General features: G+C 35.6%; 1 protein-coding gene across 1 annotated transcript; it reads left to right on the top strand.

Moving 5' to 3' along the window:
- The first annotated feature begins 9,378 nt into the window (after positions 1-9,378).
- Positions 9,379-22,997, top strand: slc4a1a (solute carrier family 4 member 1a (Diego blood group)). The gene is made up of 21 exons (XM_053514535.1): positions 9,379-9,530; positions 12,280-12,369; positions 12,464-12,519; positions 13,242-13,345; positions 14,044-14,090; positions 14,206-14,371; positions 14,613-14,748; positions 14,914-14,980; positions 15,402-15,444; positions 15,546-15,730; positions 15,977-16,184; positions 16,361-16,555; positions 16,638-16,786; positions 17,150-17,344; positions 17,609-17,824; positions 18,008-18,097; positions 19,091-19,254; positions 19,621-19,862; positions 20,456-20,625; positions 20,921-21,094; positions 22,257-22,997. Exons 2-21 carry the CDS (start codon positions 12,343-12,345, stop codon positions 22,332-22,334), a joined length of 2,712 nt encoding a protein of 903 aa, XP_053370510.1. The 5' UTR covers positions 9,379-9,530; positions 12,280-12,342; the 3' UTR covers positions 22,335-22,997.
- The last annotated feature ends 1,678 nt before the right edge of the window (positions 22,998-24,675 follow it).

Raw genomic sequence — 24,675 nt, 5'->3', positions numbered from 1 at the left:
TCCCATCCTCTGCAGCTTCTCCAGAATTACCATGAACCTCTTGGCTGCTTCTCTAAATAATTATTTTCTTGCCCGGACTGTCAGTTTAAGTGGATGGCCATGTCTTGGTAAGTTTTGCAGTTGTGCTGTACTCTTTCCATTTTTCGGATGAAGGACTGAACAGTGCTCCCTGAGATAATCCTGGGATATTTTTTATATTCTAACCTTTTTTTAAACTTGTCCAAAACTTTATCCCTGGCGTGTTCCTTGGGCTTCATGATGCTGTTTGTTCACTATCGTTCTCTAACAGCCATAACTGCACTAAATAACCAAAAAACATGGAATGCGTTACATGAAAATGTATAATAGGTGGGAATATGAAATTGAATTAATGAATGTGTTTGGAAATAGGGGTTTTTTTTATGTATTTTTGTTTTTATTGCTGAATGTTGAAGGCAAGGATGATTGCTGCACCTTGACTATTGACACTGCAAAAATTTCATTTACAGGTAATGATACAATGACAATAAATCCTATCTTATCTTAACCTATCTTAATAAACCTCTGAAGGCTTCACAGAACAGTTGTATTTATACTGAGATTAAAGTACACACAGATGGACTCTATTTACTAATTAAATTACTTTCTAAAGGCAATTGGTTTCACTGGATTTAGTTAGGGGTAGCTTTAGGAGTAAAGGTGGCTGATCCAAATGCATGCAACACTTTTCAGATTTTTATTTGAAAAAAAAAAAACCATTTATCATTTTCCTTCCATTTAACAATTATGTGCTATTTTTTCCTGATCTTTCATATAAAATCAGCTGGACTGGGTACATTATAGGGCACTAAGAAATAGTTGTACTAAATTGGTAAAGAACTCTAAATGCGATTATTATATTTAAAGATGTTAAAAGAAAATTTTAATGATTCTACCAAATTTGGGCAGTTTACTAAATCAGCTTTTGGTTTAAATTTTTTTTACTAGTTTGCCTGATAAAAGATAAAATTATAAAAGGAAAGAAGAACATTGTTAATGATTTTAATAATTATTTTATTGTTGTTGGTTCACCCTTTGGTACTAACCCTACATAAGGATAAGATAAAAGAGATTGCCAAATCTGACATAGATAGTGCTACTCAGGGTTTTGATTTTATTTTGGATTTCAGTGGAACAAGTTTGTAAAGCCCTATTAAACTTAGATTGTAAACTGCTGATAACTGTCCTTCTATAGAATTTGAAAATAATAAAGGTGTTCCACAGGGTTCCATTTTAGCACCAATTTTATTTTCATTATATTAAAATGATTTAGGCAAATGATAACTGCAGCTAAAATACATTTAGATAGAGTTGCTACAAGATTCTTTCCAGATATTGCAATCTGTGCTATGTATATATATATATATATATATATATATATATATATATATATATATATATATATATATATATATATAGAAAGAGTTGACAGCTATAAATCTTTAGGCATATGGCCTGATGAAAGGATGGGTTTTAATGCTCATATTGAACCTCTTTTAAAAAAGCTTAGACCAAAATTGGGGTTTCTTTTTCGTTTAAAAAAATGTTTTCCTTTTAAAGTTAAAAAGAGAATGGGTTTGAGTTCTCTTTTATCTGTGCTGGAATATGGTGATGTGATTTATATGCATGCAAATCTACACTAAAAAAGTTAGATTCTGTGTATAACGCAGCAATATGATTTGTGACAAGTGCCTCTACATGCACTCATCATTGTACTTTGTATTCATTGGTTGGTTGGCCTTCTCTGTATCAGAGAAGAAAGTTGCATTTATTGTTATTTATTGCCAAGGCATTATTGGGTAAATTGCCTTGTTACATTTGTAATCTGTCTTTTTTTTAGCCTAGATTATGGAATGAAATGCAGAACACTTTGACATTAGAAGTACATCCCTTTTTAAATATTCTTCAAAATCTCTTTGTAAGTTTTATGTAAAGGAAATATGTACATATTTTGTATAGTTTTAGTGGATGTGTGAGTGTTTTGGGTTTTATGTATTTTTTAAAAAGTGTTTTTTTTTTTTTGTGAAAGTTAATGTGCTGCCATTTTGACCATGGATCAATGGAAGAGCTTTGTATCTCAATTGGATTTTTTTTTTTTTATCCTGGTAAAATAAAGGAATGATAAAAAATAAATAAAGAAGAATAGAGAGATGAGGAACAGAGGGGAAACCCTCTCCAATTCCTACATGCACGGTAACTGAATCTACATACACACAGGAAGGAACTGCAAGGCAAATGTTGTGCTGTGCAAGAGGACAATGCAAATCTATCTAACAAGGGAAATCAAACTTAGGCTGGTGCCCACTGAGTTCTGAATGGCTCATTGTAGTTTGAGAGATGAAAGAGATGGTCGGAGTCTAACACCAGCTTTAGAGGTCAGGTTACTTGTAGCTCTAATTACTGTAGCTGTTAAACAGAAAGCTCCTGTGTGCAAGTGAGATCTAACATCCTAAAGGTGAGAAAAAGAAAAAGAACAATGACCTCATAACAATCTGAGGCAGTATAAAGGGATGTCTATGGCAAGAACTATATGTAAACTACATATTAGTTATATTTTTTGTGGGAAGGGAGGAAAAAAGAGGGCCAGAGCAAGAACACAGGGGCAACATACCTGCTACAGGGTCTTGACGGGAAGGGAAATAAGGAGACCTTGCCAAGAACCCAGAGGTGACTGTAGAGTGTTGGTTTAATGTCTATACAACAGTCCCCTATAATGAAAGGTTTCAAACTACTGAAGTTTAAAGCTGTTCATGCGCAGTATCATTTTGAGACTTAAATAAAGAGTTGGGTAAGCTAGGTCCCAAATGTTCTTTGTCTATTAGCTATAAAGTTGATGTGAAGCTATTTCAGTGACATACTTACTACCACTGGGGGAAGTGGTTAGCACTGTTGCCACTCCTCAAGTTTCCATCCACAGTCCAAAGACATGCAGATTAGGCTACTTGCTAGTCCTCAAATTGCCCAAAGTGTGTGTGTGCCCTGGGATGGATTGGCACCCCAACAATATTACTTATCCTAGACAGGGTCATGGGGACCTGGAGTCATTTAGGAGACTCTGGGCACAAAGAAGAGTTTTTTTTAACGTAATAAAAATCATCTGATTGTAATGGGTCGTAGTATTAGGAAAATACAACCTCAGATGAACTACAGCATATAACTTTTTTTCACCATGCAATTATTTATTTAAGAAATATTAAGCCAAAAACATATCCACAATGCTTACTGCTTCAACAGGGTTTAAGAGCGTATTTTGCAGCAAGGTGCTGCTTATCATCAGTCCTTGATTAACTGATCATCAACAGGTGTACAGACTTCTATACATTCAGGTATGTGATAACACAATGCCAAAAGGGAAAGACATCAGCCTTGGTCTTAGAGAACCAATTGGTGCTGCACATCAAACTGGAAAAGCTTATGAAACCATTTCCAAAAATTTGCTGTGGAAAATTTTACAGCAAGAAAGATTGTTTACAAGTGGAAAGCATTTAAGACAAATGCCACTCTTCACAGGATTGGACGTCCCAGGACATTCACCCCAAGGTCATAGCATTCAATATTGAGAGAAATACAAAAACACCAAGGTACATCTCAGACCTGACAGGCCTCACTGAGCATGTTAATTGTTAAAGTCCATGACGGCACAATTAGAAGAAGACTGAACACGTACAGTTTATTTAGAAGGGTTGCCAGAAGAAAGCCTTTGCTGTCTAAAAAGAACAGAAGAGCATGACTGAGGATCTAACTTATGTTTCTGTTTTCTGGCTACAGAGCTGATTAGGTGTGGTTGAAGTGTAAACTAGCCAGATCTCAGCGATCAATTAATTGCTTTGGGAGTCAATTAATGCCTCAAGGGGTCCTTAGGGTCCTCAAGTGGCACAAATGGGAGCCTAAAAACTAGGTGGTTTTTAATGTTAATAGTTTTAATATTAAGGCTAATCAAAAACATACAAGTCTCTACAGTAACAAATTTATGTGGTAAGACTACGTGAAGATTGTGAAACATTTTCAACAAATGTTTAAATATTTACAATTATGGAAGGAGTCTCCAGTGTCTGCATTTTGGATCAACCTGCCTTTCGAAAATAGAACATTCCACAACAGTGCAGGTGTATTCATTTATTTAAAATATTTCATTCCTTAAGCCATATTAATGTTAACTGCTGTGATATAAGCAGAATAGAGCACTCTGGTGATATTGTTAATTATTTTACTCATAACCACACAACCTACCCATTTTTATTTATTACACAGCATGTTACTTTGTTTAATCTCATAATTTTTGCTGTAACATTTAATTTTAATAAGGAAGTGTACAAAAAAGTTATTGTTCACATTGTGACAAGGAGTTTCTTAATTCTGCCTTGATCATGCTGTCAAGCTGTAAGTTTAAATATGTTTTTTTACAGACCATATAACACTGTTTAACCAATTAGATTAAGGTTTATTTTGATAGATCAGAGGTTACCAAACCAGTCATGCCTGTACTTCTCCGGTTATCTTTTCTAAATCATGAGACATCAGACTCAGTCCTCCTCTGTCTGGTACAGGTGTGTTACTAGCAAAAATAACCTCTCACACAAGCTCATTTGGGCAAACAAAATATGTGGGCTGTATGGATTAAAGGATTGGCACCCTTATTTGGGCATTGGGCATTTAGATGAAAATCATTGTGGTTTCTGCAGTTCTGCAGAATTTTTTCCATAAATTATTACAAAAGAAGAATTACTGATAGTAATAATAAAAAAAATGGCTTGGTTTCAATCAAACAAATATTATAAAATACCTCCAGTATAAAAACTTATAAGAAAAGAGTGTTTTGTGTATTATACAATTCACCACCCAGTTTAGCACGTATTATATGTGAACTCTGGCAGCTGATAATAACTCCTCACAGTGTGCTTGCCCTTGTGTAGATAGAGCCTATCACTTCTTGCTCTGTGGGTGTGTTCATACATGGGCAACGTTTCAACGAACAAAACAGGGTTCAAATTCAAATACAGCATCAAAGAGCATTTATATTAATAACATGTGTGAGTTATTGTTTTAGTAATAGCAAAAGATATGGAGCTATTACCAGTTCTAATGTATCAGTCGTATCATCTGTACTGCATATAGGCTATGTCTTATTTTGATAAGAAGGCCAACGACTTTTTACAGACGTTATTTAAAAAGTGTTTCTTAAATTGTGTTCTAGTTATACTTGCACAGCACTTGTTCCCTCCCACTCTAAGGTTAGTTGCATCCCCTCTATTTTTCTCCCATCAGTGGTTATGTAATGGTGAAGCCCTTGTCTTTGCATTCAAAAAAAATAATAATTTCAGTTATTTGAACTGTGCAATTATTTTATAATTATTGGCATATTTTAAGTTAATAGACAAACATGATTGTATAAAGCATTCCTGTACGTCCAATGAATTAATGTCCACTCAATTATAGTAACTTTTATTTGCTCTAACAAGCAAAAACTAGTGAAAGTTGCATACGAATTATACTGTTCAATAAATGCAAATTTAAACCTTAAACATAGTGTGTTTTTTATTATTTCATCTGTTATGTTCTGTTTCCCTTGTCTTTACAAGAAAAACGTAATACATACATTTACTTTATATTGTGGATACAAAAATACACCCCTTACCTAAAAAAATGGGGGGGCAAAACATGATATATCATGTCAGATTTTGTTTTATCTTTATTGTAATATAATAACCAACAAATAGAAATGGTTTAGGGGACAGGGCAGGAAAAGGTGGGGGTGGGGGCATGGAGACATAGGACAAGTGTCTACACCCTTTTTCTAAATTGACATGTAACTATAATCAGAATTAATCACAGTTTGTTCAAAAATAATTATTATACCTCTGTCATCAGTAAAGTGCTTATGATTAACCTCCTACCAAAAATGACCGAGTGTTGTAAACAAGCCGAGGCCAAACGTTTTGAGAATGACACAAATATTAGTTTTCATAAAATGTTTTTAGATCTTTTTGTCAGAGGTTACGATTGTATGCTAAAGTATAATTACAAGCATTTTATAAGTGTGAAAGGCTTTTATTAACAGTTACAATAAGTTTATGGAAAGAGTCAATATTTGCAGTATTGACCCTTCTTTTTTAAAAACTCTGCACTTCGCCCCGGCATGCTGTCAATCAACTTCTGGGCCAAGTCCTGACTTATGGCAGACCATTCTTGGATAATTAAACCTAGAGTTTGTCAGAATTTTGCAGTTTTGTTAGTCCGCCCAGGATTGACCACCAGTTCACAATTGGATTAAGGTCTGGGGAGTTTTCTGGCCATGGACCCAAAATTTTGATGCCATTTAGTTCTCACTTTTTGCCTTATGGTAAGGAGCTCCATCATGCGGGAAAAGGCATTGTTCAACATTGTTAAAAAAAAAAATCGGCATTATTTATTTTGTTATATTTACATTTTTACATTTTTCAAAAGTCAACAAATTTAAATAAAGGATGTATTTAAAAGCAACATAAACATTAATAACTAACCACCTACATGATGAATGCCTTTTAAAGGGATTTCAAAACAGAATCTTTTTGAGAGAAACCCATAATATTCATCAGCTGCTAAAATAACTGGAATTACAATCCGTAGATAGATTAGATATCACTTTATCTAGCTCTATGTTGCTTTATCTAGTTATCTTGCTCTATGCAAATGTACTGCGCAAAAGTCATAGGCACATGTAAGTTAGTGCTGTAGAGCAAGAATGTTTCAAAAAAGTTTCTATGTTTAAAAATACTATTTAAAAAAAAAAAAGCAGTAATTACAACCTTGCACCTCTAGGGCATGGGTTCAATTGCTGTATCGGGTCTGTGTGCATGAAGTTTACATGTTCTCCCCGTGCTTGGTTAGTGCTCTGGTTTCCTCACACAGTCCAAAAACATGCAGATTACGCAAACTTTCATTCCCAAACTGCCTGTAGTGTGTGAATGTGAATGTTGACTGGAGATCCTACTATGATTGTACAAATGTGCATTGCTCAAAAGCATACAGGTTTGTTGATAAATGTATTCATAGGAAATCACTCTGATTATACAATTTATTATTACACATTTCAACAAAAAATAAATAAAAACTTCATATGTTTTCATAAGCTTTTATGTCAATTTTAGATGGTACAGTGTCACATAATAGGGACATACTGTAGGACATTAATTAGGTCACTTTTTTCAAAGGCATGCCTATTAAAAATATTTATTGCATGACAATGTTTTACTTTTGTTTAATTTTAGAAATTATGGGATACTCTATGTAAAACATTTTTATTCTGGGGGGAGGTTAGCCAAACCAGACAAACACCCTTTTTTCATCCAAAACTATAAATTAAATTCATGAGATGCCGTGACAAGAAAGACAGTTAACAGGCAACATGATTGACAAGTAAACAGAGATGTCTCCATGTCCTAAACATGTAAATGTTGGTGGTTCACATTATTTGTTATTTCTCTATGGCATCACTGCTGATATTTGATTGACATCTGCTGTAGAGTGAGAAGAACTCCACAAATAGTCTGAAAAACAAACCGAATGCACCTTTAATACCCAAGTGCTAATGGATCAAAACCCATGCAGCTGTCTTTCTTTCTTTGTTCAGTCTTTATCTCACTTTTGCCTTTCATCTACCTGGCGCTGTAAAGCAGCATAAGTATGAATGGTTGCTCTCAACGGACTCTTGCTAGTGATAAATAAAGCTCAGTCTTCAACTCTCGGAGGTCATACTATTTTTCTTGCATCATGCAGTAATAATACAGTAGAGACTAATTAAAGACTGGTGCTCATGACTCAGCATCAGAAAACTGATACCTTTGAAATGCAACAGAATAAAGATGCATCATGAATGGAGTATGTCCACACAAACCCAATGCTGTGAAATGTCCCCTGGGTGTAACCACTATTCCATTCAAGATGTGTCCCTGCCTCGTGCCCAGATAAACTCTCAATCCAATGTGAAGTTGAACAAGATAAAGGAGTAACTGTAGATAAATGATTTAAAAAATTATTAAAAAATGGAAAAGTTGCTTTATGTAATGCTGCATGAATCAAACTGTGTGCAATTTGTTTAACACAAGGCACAATATGTCAGTTAAACAAAGTGACTTATCGCTCATCATCTATTCTGCTTTATTCTGTATTCAGGGTCGCAGAGGGGCTTGAGCCTATCCCAGGGGACTTAGGTCACAAGGAACACCTTGAACAGGGTGCCAATCTCTTGCAATCCCACACACACACATACACGCACTCATTCACACTGTCTTTGGACTGTAGGAAGAAACTAGAGTACCCGGAGGAAACCCACGGGAAGAACATGCAAATTCCATGCACACAGAGACGGGAATCGAACCTGGCAAGAAATCGAACCCAGACCCTGGAGGTGCAAGGCGACCGTGCTAACCAATAAGGTGCTGTGCCACCCCAATAAAGTGACTTTGTAAAATAAAAGAGCTATTATAGAGAGAACTGAGAATGGGGCAGAGACTGAGCTGAGTCTCAAAGATTCAAATCTGTCTTGGATGACTTGGTTTCAAATCACAGGATCCAGCTATTTAAAGCTGATAGATAATTACTGTAAAAGCTGTACTTGCAGCTAAAGTACCAGTTAAACATCATTCGCTTCCAGGATGTAACTTGTACAAAATGTGAAAAGAGAATAAGGGTGGTTAAGACTTTTACATGGCATTATATTTCTCTAGATTTTAAACCAACCTTGGCCCTAAGCGTATATAATATATGATGGAACATACTGTGTTTGGATTTGGATCATTTCACTACAATATACCTATCATGTTTACTTAGACGTATATTTTAGTTAATCATGGCATAATGCCCTGCAAAAAAAACATGAACCCAAGCAGCTCTTTGGCAGCATCATTACTAGAATGCATGACTCAGTGGAAAAAAAAGCTACATATCAAACTGATCAGAGGAGGACCATGACAGGGGAAGCCCTCTGAAAAGGGAATCCCCAAACAGTAAACAAGCTGACATTAAAGTACCAAATGCTTTAATGCTGATTGCAAGACCCTACCACCATTATGGCCAACCGTCACATCTCATCATGATTGCCCTATTCTCTTGTTTTTACCCCCTCTTTTTCTCCCAAACTTGTGTATATTGAATTGATCACTACCCATGGCAGCTTGTCAATAATATTATGCTAGCAGGTAAAGGGTATCCCTGCTGTAAACTGGCTCTTTATCAATTAGACATTCTGTGCAGTAGGTGCTTATCACTTCTGCCACCCTGGGTGCTCACCAAGAGGTGGGCGTGATGGAGGGCGAGAAGACGTCAGTTTCTGCTTCATCCCGCTTTACGTGACTCTGCTATGGCGTCAAAATGGGTGTTTCCCTTTCTACCATTACAATCTTTTTGAATCTAACTATCTTTCTTACACCCCCTGCGTGGTTACTGACGTCCTGAAAGACGGCGGGTTTCACAGCACGGCTGCGGATCTCCACGCTCCAAGACAATAAAGAACCTCCAGAAACACCTGGATCCAGGTAAGAGTGTAAACCTGTATACATGCAACATAAATGATGAAGTCATTTATTGCAATGAATGTAAATTTGTGTATATTAAACTGGAAAACTGCTTTGAAAATGTACAGGTCAGCATCTAATGTAGTACGAATTCATAAAAGACAACAATAATGCTTTTTTTTCTGCAAATGTACTTATTTAAATGTATGTATTTTATTTAAATAAATGCTCAACAACATTAGAATTGCTTCAGAATTCATAGCAGCCATGATGTTCATAAATGAAGTCTTACAAAGAGAGAGAAAGAGAGAGAGAGAGAGAGAGAGGGATTCCCTCGTTAATAGTTTTGTCTATCAGAAGAAATGTTTAAAAAATCTATTTTCTGTCTATAAAATCAACAGAGTTGCACTTCAAAGAAAAGTCCATTTAGGAAGCTAGCCCCTTTACTATTTAACTATTAACTTTTTTTTTTCATTACTTTTTTTATGATATTACTGTATCATGGACACATGGATTTTATTCACTATGGCTAATTTTATTTGTGCTACATAACCTGGACTCCTGGGTTCTTGCTGTTGCTCATCCAGCAAACCTCACCAAACATAAAATTAAATCAGTAAAAGTAGCATTTATTTTAAAAAGCATTAGTATTTTATCCTTAAATAGTTAAATAAATTCTCTTAACTAAATATTAATGCAGCATGTCTTTCAAATTAAGGGAACATGTGCACTGCATGCCAGTTTTACCATTTTGGGTGTGCATGGGTGTGCAACATGCTGGTGTGTGTTTGATAATTCCCATATCTGTGAAGGTTTGTCTTACAGACAAGGCTGACACAGGCCATTCTGCTGCTTTAAGCGAAACACAATTGTGCCTCCCGCTCTAAATTTGCAGAGTCACAACTAATATGCAACGACAGCCAAATTCAATTTTGCAGTCCTGTGCTGCTTAGACTTTCGTCACCCATTGTGTGAATCATAAATAAGTTACTAAATGTCCAAAATAATAGGCGATTTAAGTTTAAATGTATTATAACTGATGCTATGATATTTACTAAATTACATTATACCGCAGCGTTGTTGAATTCTGATTAGCCAGAAGATGGAATTTTTCAACAACAGCAGCTGAAATATAGTGATAATACAGTATGGATAATATAAGATGTTTCAAACAATACTAAGGAAATTTAAAATATGTTATTGTTTAACAGCAACAAAAAGTAATCATTAATACGGTAAAGTCTTTTGTTAGGATATGTTTACTTAACATTTATATAGACGGAATCATCTGTCAGTGGTACAGTATGTAATAATCAGAGCAAACTGTTTTTCTTTCCTGTCAACTTTAAAAAACTGAAAAAGACATAAGCCGATGACTGGCTGTTATTGTAAGCTAGAATAAATGTGTTCTAGTACATTAAAAATAAATAAATAAAATATGTGTAAAATTTGCAATTGAATTCAAATTGAATTAAATACATGTAAATAGCCACAATAGGGGAGGGACTTGTAAGAAATACAATAACCAACACGGTCACTAGGAAGAGCAGTAAAACGTTTGTAGCTGCTTTAAAATAGAAAATGAATTTAAAACGAGAAAGACAAAAAAGGTAAAATGGCAAGAACTGTTAAATAATTAGCTAGCTAATATTAGCTACACACAGGGTTCTAACACCATATCCATGAAATGCAAAAAAATGACTTGCAAATTAACCACTCTTATACTATACAATTCAGAGTATAAAATTATACTTAATGGTACCATCGCTTGTAACAAAGGTGGTAACATTATTCAAAGTGCAAAATATGACAGTGTGTGTCCTGTTTATGCATTAAATATGTCTTATGCACTATAAAACACCTCTCAAAGATGTGATACAGTTTGAAGCAGGGGGTCAGTACGTAGAAAGTTTAATTTAGCCCAAAAACCGAATTTACAAATTGTGACTTATATTACAAAAAGCGCTACAGAGGCAAAGTAAAACATACTGTCCATGTTAGGCTATTATATAGGCTACTATATAAGTTAAAACCTTTTTTATTCCTTCTTTGGACTAAATGTAACATGGACCATTAATTAAAATGAGCTATATTTGTGAGTATCAAAGTGTTACAGTCTAATGCTTCATTAAGCTTTGTTAAGGTGAGCATATTAAAAGACAAATTGTATTGCTGACTGTTAGGTTCTGATAGCAGGGCTTATCAGACAAGAGCACGTACAGCATAAGAAATCTCCCTGCCTCTGTTTGAGCTCATCTCAGCAGAAACACCAAACTAACACAAGACTTTTCAGCAGCTCTGGACCTGATGATTCTGTACTTTGCACTGGTTAAGTTAAAACATACATTAGCTCAATCACTTACAGTCCGGATCAGATGTTCTAGAGTTAGGGCATGGAGCCGTTATAGCTAATACACTTGTATAAGAGTGCATGCAGCAGGTCTGCAAGAGAAACAGTGATAGAGGGGCTGAGCGAGAGAGGCGGGAACATTCCCAAGAAAAGGGGAAAATGGTATTAGGAAAATGGGCTTTTGCATACATAAAACAGGTAAACCTATAAAATAAAGGGGTTTGATTTGCTTAAGTGAGAAATTCACACATGAAAGTCATTACATCGTGTTAATTGTATACACACATGTACAAAAACAAGAAGTAGTGTTAGTTACCTATTATATAGATCATGCCGATAAGTTATTAAAAAGCTATTGTATTGTGTGTGCTTGTGTGTGTGTGTGTGTGTGTGTGTGTGTGTGTGTGTGTGTGACTATAGGTTCTGTGTAACATTTTCTGAGTTTGGGGAAAAGTCTACAAAAGGCAGAGCACAGCCCCACTCATGGAAGCTGTCCTGAATTTTGCAGGGGTGAGCAAAGCATGGATATCTAATGCACTACTACATAAAATAATACATGTTTAATTTTAACTGGTGAAACTCTGTCTCTCATCTGTCCTATCAGGACAATGACATGTCCTATGAGGATGCTGAGTCACCTCCAGCCTCACCAATCAGCATGTGGGTATCACACGTGCATGCACACTTACACACACACACACACACACCTCAGATGATGTCCACTCATGTCCATGGCTTTACATCAAATAAAAAAAGAATAAAAATAAAATACAAAAACATAAAATTAAGCCGAGAAATGTTATTTATTTTAGTTAGGAATTAACATGAGAAAAGTTACCCAAAGTCATTATCAGTCTTATCACATCCATGATTATGTCCATATCCCAGTTTTCAAATATCACAAATGTTAATCCGTTTCTTGAGAGAATATAATTAATTAGCTTAAAATTCTACTACTACTACTAATAATAATAATAATAATAATAATAATAATTAATAATAATAATTTAATAATAATAATTTGACACAAGGTGTCATTAATCATTAGATGCCCAAGTTTGACAACCACCAACATACAGAACATTTATATAGAAGGCAGCAATATTCAATTGACTGCGCCCTCTGCTGGGGAAACATAGACAGTGTCTTCATTTAATAATAAATAAAAAAAAAACTCTAAAGCGCGGGTCTAGCATGGCCCTAAACTCACTGATTAAAGATTCGACATCACTGTTCATGTTTTAGGGTGATAAAAAGAGGACAGAGGGCAGCCTGGCCTATCATACGTAAGCTCTGGTGAGATCAATGTGTGAGACTCGAAGCAGCGGGACTCAGTCATGGGTGGCATTTTTTCAGTAAAGGCTCTCTGTCGCCCCCTGTAGGAATGTACCTGAACGTACAGGGAGCTATGACTTGGAGCAGAAGAGACAAGAGCAGCAGGAGGGGCAACCTCAGGAGAGCTACATTATCAGCAAACACCCAGAGGGTAACACACACACACACACACACACACACACACGTTCTTTTGCTTACTGCATATATCCAGTGGCTTGCATAAAATCTTATATGGGCCTGAAATAAATACACCTCATAAGTTGTTAGATATTATTTCTAACCAAAAGTTTTATGAAGATCATAGAGCTATTAAAACAAGCTTTGAAAAGTACCAACCAGTTCAATCAGTTTGCACACCAGAACTAATTGGGTGTTTTTACATCAAAAGCTCGGGTGAATACTTATGCAGTAACAACATTTACTTTTTTTTTTTCTTTAATTAACCTCACTTTGGTATTAGAGGTTGTTGTGTATAGAGTCATATATAATTAAATACAATGAATTCCATTTTATAACACTAAAAAGTTATAACTAGTAGGGGTGAATACTTATGCAATGCTCTAAAGACATCGTACATTATGGAGCATAGTACCTGCACAGTAGATTTTGGCTGATGTCTAAGCATAATTGTAACCTTGCATTTACCCAGGGTATAATCCTGATTTATCTTAAAAATCATTTGATTCTGATAAATGATATTTGCACCACATTTGAAGTAAACGTAAAGCTTAAAACATTCATCAGTATGTCACTATAATATTCACCTCATGTGTTTGAACATTTTGTCATGATTATTTATCTCCTATGAGATAAATTGAGATTTTTTATCTCCTATGCCTTGTGATACAGCTGCCTGGAACACCAACACCAATGCCACCACCAGAGGTGATGCTCAGGTAAACACATGCCCACGACATACATTCACCTTCCATGCAGACTCTACAACAACACATGCCCCAGACCTATGATTGAATTCCATCATGTAACTCTGTGTCTGTGTTTGTGTATCAGTCATACGTGGAGCTGAACGAGCTGTTGGGGGACAAATGGCAGGAGACCGGTCGCTGGGTGGGGTATGAGGAAACGTTCAATCCAACCACTGAGAAATGGGGGTCCTCACACATTTCCTGTCTTACCTTCAGAAGCCTTCTTCAGCTCCGCAGGATCATGAGCACAGGTGAGATTTGAGGACATTTTTAGGGAAATTTGTGTGGTAAAGATGATGGCACACTAAATCCTTCTCTTTATTTACTGTAGGTAGGTTTTTAAATGCTTCTCAGCTTGACTTTATGACTTTAACAATGGGTTTTTTCCTTCTGGAACCTTTGGAGAAGCATTTAGAACTAAAAAATTTAGATTTTTTTTAAGTTGCATTATCGCAAATATAAATAAAACCTTTTTAAACTGGTTGTTTGCAGCGGCAGTGTTGTTGGACTTGGAGGAAAATGACTTCACTACCATTGCTGGGAAGATCGTAGAAGAACTTCTTTCAAAAAATGAGATTCAGGTCACAGATCAGGACATTTTGATGAGGGCACTGTTAGAAAAGCGCAGGTAAAACACCTATACGCGTACATGTATACACGAGCTATTAGCATTGCTCCAGTGAGTTGTAACTCTTGATATTAGTTTTGAGATGAAAGTAGTACACCTCAACCAGGTGGATTAACTCACCTCCATTGGGGATACGGTGACTAACTTGCTTTTTCTTTCACACAGCCAAGTTGAGAGCGTTGAGGTTACCTCAGCAGGCATTAAGATGCAGACCTTCTCTGTCACCAAACAGGTACTGAGTCTTTATTTGTTTACCAAATGTCTACTTTTTAGTAGATTTGCTCTTGATCACTATATTAACCAAAATTTTGAACCTACAGTATTCACCTACCTTCACATGTGTAGGAGAATTATGTGACACTTTACCTCAGAAGGGATTTCCTTTCCGAAAATTCCAGAAGGTTCCATTAAGAGCGCATCCATCCATCATATCATCTTTTACTGAAAAACATACTTTAGTTTGGCCCTCCGCCAAATATTTTAAAGATTTAACATACACCAATGGGCTTCACTTTTTTTCAAACAAAAGTCTCTAGTTATAACCTTTATTAATAAGAAGAAATGTTACCAGCTTTTTTTCTATGAGCGTAGGTTCTTGCAAAAACTTGTAACAATCTCTTTCACTGATCCTGCTCTTAATCCTTCTCATTTAGAGAGACACGTCTGATAACATAGAGGCATCTATCGTGTTATCAGGTGAGGCGGAAGGATAATTTCCCGAAAATGTTATAATTTAATTAAATTAAAAAAACAGCTTAGTATGTTGAATTCCTCTTATTTTCTGATGTTGTATGTAGGTGTGGTGGACTCTCTACAGAAGCCGGTCGTGGCATTTGTGCGACTACGCGATTCTGTGGTGATGGAGGGGATTATGGAGGCTTCTGTGCCTGTGCGCTTTATATTCGCCCTTGTGGGCCCTGCTGAGAGTGGTATAGATTTCCATGAGAGTGGCAGAGCAATGGGTACTCTCATGGCTGATTGGGTAAGAAAAGTAGTGGCTAAGGAATATTATTACAATAGACAATTTGTAAAACAATAAGTAGGCATGAATCAGGGATGATGATGATGAATTATAGGTCTTATATGTTTCAGACTTATTATTATCTACTTATAGTAAATAACAAAGGAATTTTGTTCGAAGGACATGGGCAAAATGGAGAACCATGCAACAATGAGGAAGTTTTACTTGGTCTTCACTTTTTTTTTTCTATCTGTCTCTCACCAAAAGGTCTTTAGCTTGGAGGCCTATCTTGCTGAAAGTGAAAAAGAGTTGACCAATGCCATAGCTGACTTCATGGACTGCAGTGTTGTGATCCCACCCACTGAGATCCAGACTGAGACCATGCTCCAGCCAATCATTCGCTTCCAAAAGAAGATGCTACGTGACAGAGTTCGCACTTCTGATAACCGAATTCTATTTGGACCAAAAGATGAAGGTTAGGAGGTTAGGATTACCTATTGGTATGATTGTGCATTTAGCTTTATTGTAGAAGTTATAGATAAACGGACTGATTAAATGTCAGGGTTTAAAAAAAAACCCTAGCATTTTTGTGGAAGTTGAAATGTATGTTTTAAATAAATAAATGTATCCCTAATATGCCCACATGAGCAGAGTATGAACAACCACTGGAGGATCCATTGGCTAGAACTGGATATCCGTTTGGTGGACTGGTCAAGGACATCAAACGTCGATATCGTCATTGCCTGAGTGACTTCCTCGATGCTATCAATCTTCAGGTGTTTTCTGCCATTATTTTCATCTATTTTGCGGCACTATCTCCTGCCATCACCTTTGGAGGACTTTTGTGTGAGTATTATTCTCCTTGTGAAACTCGTCTATTCTGGAAATGTACCTTAATTCTCAATTGCTCCCCATTTTCTGTTGTTAGCGGAGAAGACAAACAAATGGATGGGAGTGCCAGAGCTGATGATTTCTACGAGCATACAGGGAGTTATTTTCTGCATGTTCTCTGCCCAACCTGTGCTGGTCATTGGCTTCAGTGGACCACTGCTGGTGTTTGAAGAGTCATTCTTTCAAGTATGGCTCCTCACTTATCAGCTGTAATACAATTACACATTGAATATAAACTTACTTATTGTATAGTATATTGTGGAATACCATTTATAAGTAATGTTTTTACCTACAAAAGACCAAAACAGACTTTTATATTCATCAGTATATTACTGCCTTCATGCCAGTACACTATTGATATTATTTAAAAAACTTATAAATACAGAACTTTTGTGGGATACCTTAAATGTGTACTGCTGTTGTCAGTTTATTTATACAATGACATTTCTTACAAGTCTGTCATGATCATCTCTTGATGTGATTAGTTGACATGTTGAAGTGAATCCATAACATCATATTTTTGTGTTTATCTGTCTGTCTGTCTGTCAGTTCTGTGAAAAGATGGGCATTGAGTACATTGTGGGTCGTGTGTGGATTGGAATATGGTTGATCATCATTGTGTTAATTGTGGTAGCGGCTGAGGCTAGTTTTCTCGTCCGCTTCATCTCTCGTTTTACCCAAGAGATCTTCTCCATCCTCATCTCCCTCATTTTCATCTATGAAACCTTTGTCAATCTTATCAAGGTAACGACAAAACTTTAAAGGGATCAATCCCTTTGATCAATTCAATTTCAATTGAAATCCTTTGATGTTTTTCGAACATCGTTACATATTTAAAAACGATGAACAATGATAATTGTGAATAGTATCACGCAGCTAACAATTAGCATGTCATATGCATTTCATTTTCTAATCGCAACAATGTTTTGACTAATCATTTCTTTAACTGACCATTAGTTGTCAGCTCTTTTCATACTCTTCTCACTCGTGTCATATTCCTCTGTGTAGGTTTTTGAAAGTTACCCTTTAACTTCGAATGTCAGTCCAAATGCAACTCTGAATGGCAGCTCAAGTAACGGAACTACAGTTGCCGTCCCTGGGGAAGATCAGAAACATTATCCATATTATAACACTGCCCTGCTTTCAATGTGTCTGATGTTCGGCTGCTTCTTCATCGCCTATTTCCTCCGTCAATTCAAAAACAGCATCTTCTTTCCAGGCCCTGTAAGCAAACCACCAAATTTTCAATTTGAAGTTTATTACATGGCTTAAAAGTACCTTGCCAGCAGTTACAATGATAATGTTAATTGTTCGCATTTAAAGGAGTGTGTAAATTGAACTTTACAGCTCTATATTCCTGTTTAATTTAAGTCTTTAACAGTCTAATCTAAAACTGACTTTCCTCAGCTTCGCCGCATGATTGGAGATTTCGGCGTGCCCATCGCCCTTTTGATTATGGTTGGAGTTGATGCCCTTATTAAGGATGTTCACACAGAGGTCAGGAAACCCTATTTTTCTATTTCTATTTTTTCTATTTCTATTTTTGTACATCATATTTCTATTTTTATTTCTATTTTTAGTTTTATTTTTCCTAGTTTCATTTATTTTTTTATTTTATTTAGTTTCTATCGTATTTCTTTTATTCATATTTATTTCTTATTTGTAAACTTTAATTCTCTTTTAGGGTCAATGGCAGTCGTATAATGCATTTCACTACATTTCGTACTGTGTATGTTTGTGTATGTGACAAATAAAATTTGAATTTGAATTTGAATTTGAAACCCATAGGTTTAAGAGATATTAACATAAAATCAGAAAATGCATGTTTATTTACTCTAAATTACAAATATTTTTATAACTCAGTTTAGCAATTGTGTTGTGTAATTAATTCTAATTAAAACATTTTGTAGTAAATGTTGATTTTCTGGATATGTTTTCTGGATTATTAGTCTATTAGTAGAAAATGATATAGTAAAAAAAACTAGATGTTTAAACAATATATTTCAAATAAAATTTGAAAAAGAGAATTACTTGTATGTTGTTAAGGAAGTAAAGTAATAGTAAATATTACTGTCAAGTAATAAACTACTTTTCAGTGCATGAAAGTGAATGTTTACATATAATTAAATTTTTAAATATACAGTTACATTTAGAAATGTATTTGATATATGATGTTTTTATATAAAACTGATCCACACATGGTTAGGGTCTAAGCAAAATGTCTGAAAGGTGGAAGTGACTCGACTTGTTAGATCCTTGTTGATGGTCCTCGTATTGCGTTCTAATTGTCTTTACATTTCTCTAATACCTTTTCACAATATTTTACAGTATCCAATTTTAGAGAAAATAAATAATTATTACAATTGAGCTAAAATAAATTTTCATTTAATTTATTTTTATCAAAGTAGGATGCATAACAATTATATCAGTGTGATCAGTATAATGTCTGTTCTATTATTTATGTGGGTTTTTTTTTCCAACCCACTTTAGAAACTGGTTGTCCCAAAGGGGCTGAGTGTGACCAACCCTAACAGAACCTGGATCATCCAACCACTGGGAAAGAATGGAGATTTTCCCATTTGGCTCATGTTTGCCAGTGCCATTCCAGCTTTACTGGTTTTCATTCTCATCTTCCTTGAGTCCCAGATTACCACGTGGGTAGCTTCTTTAATATAAAATGTTTAGGAGTCCTTGACTTGCAGAAAAACATTTGACACAGCCATGTGTGTCCAATAGAACACCACAATATAATAAGCCCTGCACTCTGGACATGAGGGACGACATTACATTACATTACATTGGGGTCCTGCTGTAGAATTAGCTAGTTGGAGTGGTAATGGTTCAAGGCAATTTAAAAGAGTAAAAAAAACAAAAAAACATTTAAAGTGACAATTACTTTGGCAAAATTTATAGTTAGTGTTTATGTATTACAGCATCATAGTCTATGTTCACCATAAGTTACTTGTTATGTTGCTCTGCAAATAATATATTGGAACTGAACGTTTCTTCCCAACCTGCAGGCTGATTATAAGTAAACCAGAGAGGAAGATGGTGAAGGGCTCTGGCTTCCATTTGGATTTGCTTCTCATTGTGGCAATGGGTGGAATTGCAGCATTTTTTGGTTCACCCTGGCTTAGTGCTACCACAGTGCGATCTGTCACTCATGCAAATGCCCTCACCGTCATGTCCAAAGGCCCTAAACCAGAGATTAGTAAAGTCCTGGAGCAGAGGATTAGTGGGATTGTAGTGGCTGCTTTAGTTGGTGAGTATTTTGTTATGTTTTTTTTAACCTAAATATAAAAAATTATAATTTTTTCTTCCACTCACAATATATTGGGTATGTTTAATACTACTAGTACTAATACTATTGACTCACAAAATTCTCTAATACCAGCATCTTATACTCTTATATCCAATACAGCCGCATAATACTGTATTATGTGACATAAGTCTAGTTTATGTTGTAACACTAACGAACAGACGACATTAAATGATAGCGATCTGACATTTAATATTTTACTATTAATGACAGCAATCAAAGCAAAGCAGATTACAACGTGTGTTTTGTAGAAATAACAATAAGTTGTACTACTGCTTCTTCTTACAGTAGCTAATAAAATGACCTAATTAAGCAGATTATGGCATTTATACTTATGTAATCCCTGAGTTAGCCAATTAGGTGAGATGACATGAGATGATTTACATGAAAGCTTCAGTAGAGCTTACAGTTTCTTTTTACTTTGCTCTACAATGTGTACACTTTATACTTCAGTTTTATTTTTATTATATTTTTTAACTTATATATGATATAATTATATACAATATGAAAGACTGAAATAATTACCTTTTTTCCAGGTGGATCCATCTTTATGGGGCCCGTCCTGTCATTGATTCCCATGTCAGCTCTGTTCGGCGTCTTTCTCTACATGGGTGTCACCTCTCTAAGTGGTGTTCAGCTATGGGAGCGCGTACAGCTGATGTTCGTGCCCAAAAAATACCACCCGTCTCTTCCCTACGCCACTCAAGTATGTATTCTTTTTGTGCCTGAAATTTTTTTTTACAAATGTTATGCTGTAAAATAATAATAATATATTTCTAACAGTGGTTTACCTCTGTCCTCTGTTTTGCGACAGACTCCTGTGGTGGAATATTTAAAATAATGGCTTTACATTGTATTTTAGCTAATTGAAGTTGTATTTTATACAATTTTGTGTTATAAATATTAGTCCAAGACTTAAAATACACATGGGGGAAAATGCAAACGCTTTGACTAATTTCATAGTTTTTTAACGTGTTTCTTTCCTCCTTTTTTTTTTTCAGGTACGAACCTGGCGAATGAATCTCTTCACCTTTATCCAGCTTGTGTGTTTGGGCGTCCTGTGGGCAGTTAAATCAACCGCCGCTTCCCTGGCCCTGCCATTTATCCTCATTCTTACCGTTCCTCTGCGTATTCTCATGACCGGACGTCTCTTCACTACCAGAGAGATGAAATGCGTAAGTGGCCCTGCTGTCATGTGCATGTCATTAGGACTGGCTAAAAGACACTATACTGTATATACTCAGCAAAAAAAGAAACGTCCTCTGACTTTCAACTGTTTTTACTTTCAGTAAACTTAATGTGTAAATATTTGTATGAACACTAAAAGAGTCAACACCATAAGACATAAACTGAAAATGTTTCCCAATGTGTCCCTGAATGAAGGGAGGCTCAAAATCAAAAGTACCAGTCAGTATCTGGTGTGGCCACCAGCTGCTTGAAGTACTGCAGTGCATCTCCTCCTCATGGACTGCCTATTGCGGACAGTCTGAGCACTGATGGAGGGATTGTGTGTTCCTGGTGTGACTCGGGCAGTTGTTGTGGCCATCCTGTACCTGTCACGCAGGTGTGATATTCGGATGTACAGATCCTGTGCAGGTGTTGTTACACGTGGTCTTCCACTGCGGGGATGATCAGCCGTCCTTCCTGTCTCCCTGTAGCGCTGTCTTAGGTGTCTCACAGTGCGGACATGGCAATTTATTGCCCTAGCCACATCAGCAGTCCTCATGCCTCCCTGCAGCATGCCTAATGCACGTTCACGCAGATGAGCAGGGACCCTGGGCATCTTTCTTTGGGTGTTTTTCACAGTCGGTAGACAAGTCTCTTTAGTGTCCTGCGTTTTTAGAACTGTGACCTTAAATGCCTACTTCCTTTAAGCTGTTTAGGTCTTAACGACCATTCCACAGGTGCATGTTAATTAATTGATTATGGTTAATTGAACATGCATGGAAAACATTGTTTAAACCCTTTACAATGAAGATCTGTAAAGTTTTTTAGATTTTTACAACATTATTGTTGAAATACACAGTCCTGAAAAAGGAACGTTTCTTTTTTTGCTGAGTATATATTAGGGCATAGGCTGAACAGGTTATTAGAGCATATTTATCATATTCCAAAATAATATGCAGGAAGAACGGTCCTTTTTACTAATGCAAGTTATTTTTTTCCACTATTAACATTCCCCATTCAACCTTTTTCTACGTCATTTAAAGTATAATTTATTTCATTTAGTCCTACGTGTACTGTATTTTGAGATTTACTCTTGTCTACGTATATAACTTTTTGCCTTGTTCACTTGTCTTTTTGTAATTGCAAATATTTTGCCTATTATCCTGACAGTTGGATTCGGATGATGCTAAGGTGACATTTGAAGAGGAGCAGGGAGTGGATGTGTATGACGAGTGTCCCTTCTCATAAATGACTTGCAGTTTGCTGAACGTGAGACCTCAGACGTCGTGCCTTAAACTCTGCCCATCGCCATCTTTAAACAATCACAGGAATTACAGCGTAGAACCACAGAAACAGGAACGACAGTGTCAAAACCTTCGCATAGTCAAGCTTTATCAGTCTTTTTTCTGGTTTGCCTACACATGTTAATTATTTCCCACTACTGAGTAGATCATCAATACATTTTTTAAAACTGTTTTACTTAACTTTTTAGATCGTTAGAATTTGTAGTTTTTAATATTTAGAAAAGCTTTTAGCAATAAGTGTTTAATAAGTTTTTTTTGTTTTGTTATTTAGCTCTATACAAAAGCTTTGTCCTATGCAGCGTTTGGAATTAAATATAGTATTTTGCCTCTAATGTTTTCTACATTGACAGTAGTTACAATATCAAAATGTGTCAAGTTTTTTTTTTTTTTTAACTGAAATTTGTTACAAATGTCATATCTGTAAATTTCTTATTCCAGTCCAGTTGCTGAATGATTGTTGATGCAGTTTATAAGATCAGGGATATTTTAGAATTTTAGAGTGGCTTTAAATGGTGATGAATGTAAATTCCGTTTTATTGTTATACTTTTTGATATTTAACCCTGCATTGCAATTCATTAAACTATTAAAATTCTATTTAAAAGATAATCATATTTAAAAGTTTGTATTTTATACTTACAGCCTAAAAGGGTCCCTGGTGGACTAATAGCTAGCATTCCACACTCTCATCTTTATTTAGCTGTTATAGCAAAATTAGATATTATGGTTATTATTTAAACAAATATTAGGGACAACTACAAATGTCAATTTATTAATGAGCTAACAGAATAAAGTGAATAAAAGTAATAAAAAAAATACTGTCAACAAAGCCAGCTAAAATAGTGGAGAAAATGTGACTTTTTTATTATTAATAGTTGTTGTTGTTGTTTTGTTTATTCTTTCGGCTGCACTTCGGTATAATTACCTGCTATTACACGTTATGTGTAAAATCTTAATCCTTTTAATTCTGTTTTTGTGTAAAAAAAAAAAAAAAGCATAATAATAATCCTCTGATCATAGTTGGTCTAGTATTAGGCAAATACAACCTCAGACAAACAACAACATATAACTTTTTTCACCATGAAATTATTTATTTACAAAAATAAAGTTAAAAATAATAATAATAATAATAATAATAATAATAAAGAAAGAAAGAAAATGTGGGCATTACGAAGTAATGTGCTGCTTCCACAGGATTTAAGCCTCATCGGTCCTTGATCATCGGCAAGTGTGCAGACCTCTATAAAATCAGAGGTTTTGGCAGTTTGCTGGTCTGGAGCATTCGGGTGTATGGTAACACAATGCCAATAAGGAAAGACATAAGCCATGGTCTCGGAGAAGCAATATACGAGGTGATATAAAAAAAAATGGCCAACAACAGATGGCAGCAAAAGGCTGCACGCATAATAAGGAGCTTAAGGTATTTTAAGTGGCATATGCACCTTAAGAGCAGAAGAACATCCATGAAAGATGATGAGAGACTAAGAAGACCTTCAACAAGCTCAACCCTGAAAATGTCAAAACCATTCTGCAACTTGTGCATGATTCTCAGAGAACAATCAACAACATTTTATTGTTGCCATTGTCGGTGCATCATACAAAACAGTTCAGCCGATCCTAACGTGTGATTTGAACATGCACCGTGTTTCCGCCAGGTTTGTCACCAGGCTGTAGACCCAGGAGCACAAGGAACATTGCGTTGAGGTCAAGAACTCAGTCAGTTTGCCATAGATGACTCATCGTTCATGTCGAAGATCGTTACCAGTGACAAAACTTGGGTGTATAGGTACAACCCTAATACAAAGTAATAGTCTTCAGTAAAAGTTTTTATCTTCACGACTGGAAAAGGCGAGGCTGGTCTGCAGTGCGACCAAGACCGTCAATAGCGAATTCTACAAACATATAAAAAAAAACAGAGTTTGCTAATTAATTGTTGTAAACAATTTTTTTGTAAAATTAGTCTTTTTTTTTTTTTTTTAAAGTATAGCTAATTTAGAAACTGCTTGATATCACATTGTATATGACATCTCATTACAACTGAGGTATGCAGATGAGCATCTCTGAATGCAAAACATGTTGAACCTTGAAACAGAAGAGCTACACCAGCAGCAGACCACACCCGGTGCCACTCCTGCCAGCTAAGAACAGAAAACCGAGAGTACAATTTACATAAGCTTTCCAAAATTGCACAATAGTGTATAGAAAAAACACTGCCTGGTCTAATAAGTCTCGATTACTGGTTTTAATGGTCAGGAGGATTTTTTTGTTTGTTTGTTTGTTTGTTTGT

This window comes from Clarias gariepinus, chromosome 16 (assembly GCF_024256425.1).
Source record: "Clarias gariepinus isolate MV-2021 ecotype Netherlands chromosome 16, CGAR_prim_01v2, whole genome shotgun sequence".
Classification (NCBI taxonomy): domain Eukaryota; kingdom Metazoa; phylum Chordata; class Actinopteri; order Siluriformes; family Clariidae; genus Clarias; species Clarias gariepinus.
Note: the sequence above shows the minus strand (reverse complement) of the source record. Positions and strands in the feature narration are given on the sequence as shown.

Coding starts and splice junctions, on each gene's coding strand:
- slc4a1a (XM_053514535.1), top strand. CDS start 12,343: ATGGAAGCTGTCCTGAATTTTGCAGGG. Junction 12,370..12,463: donor CTGTCCTGAATTTTGCAGGG/GTGAGCAAAGCA, acceptor CTGTCCTATCAG/GACAATGACATGTCCTATGA. Junction 16,787..17,149: donor TTGAAGAGTCATTCTTTCAA/GTATGGCTCCTC, acceptor TCTGTCTGTCAG/TTCTGTGAAAAGATGGGCAT.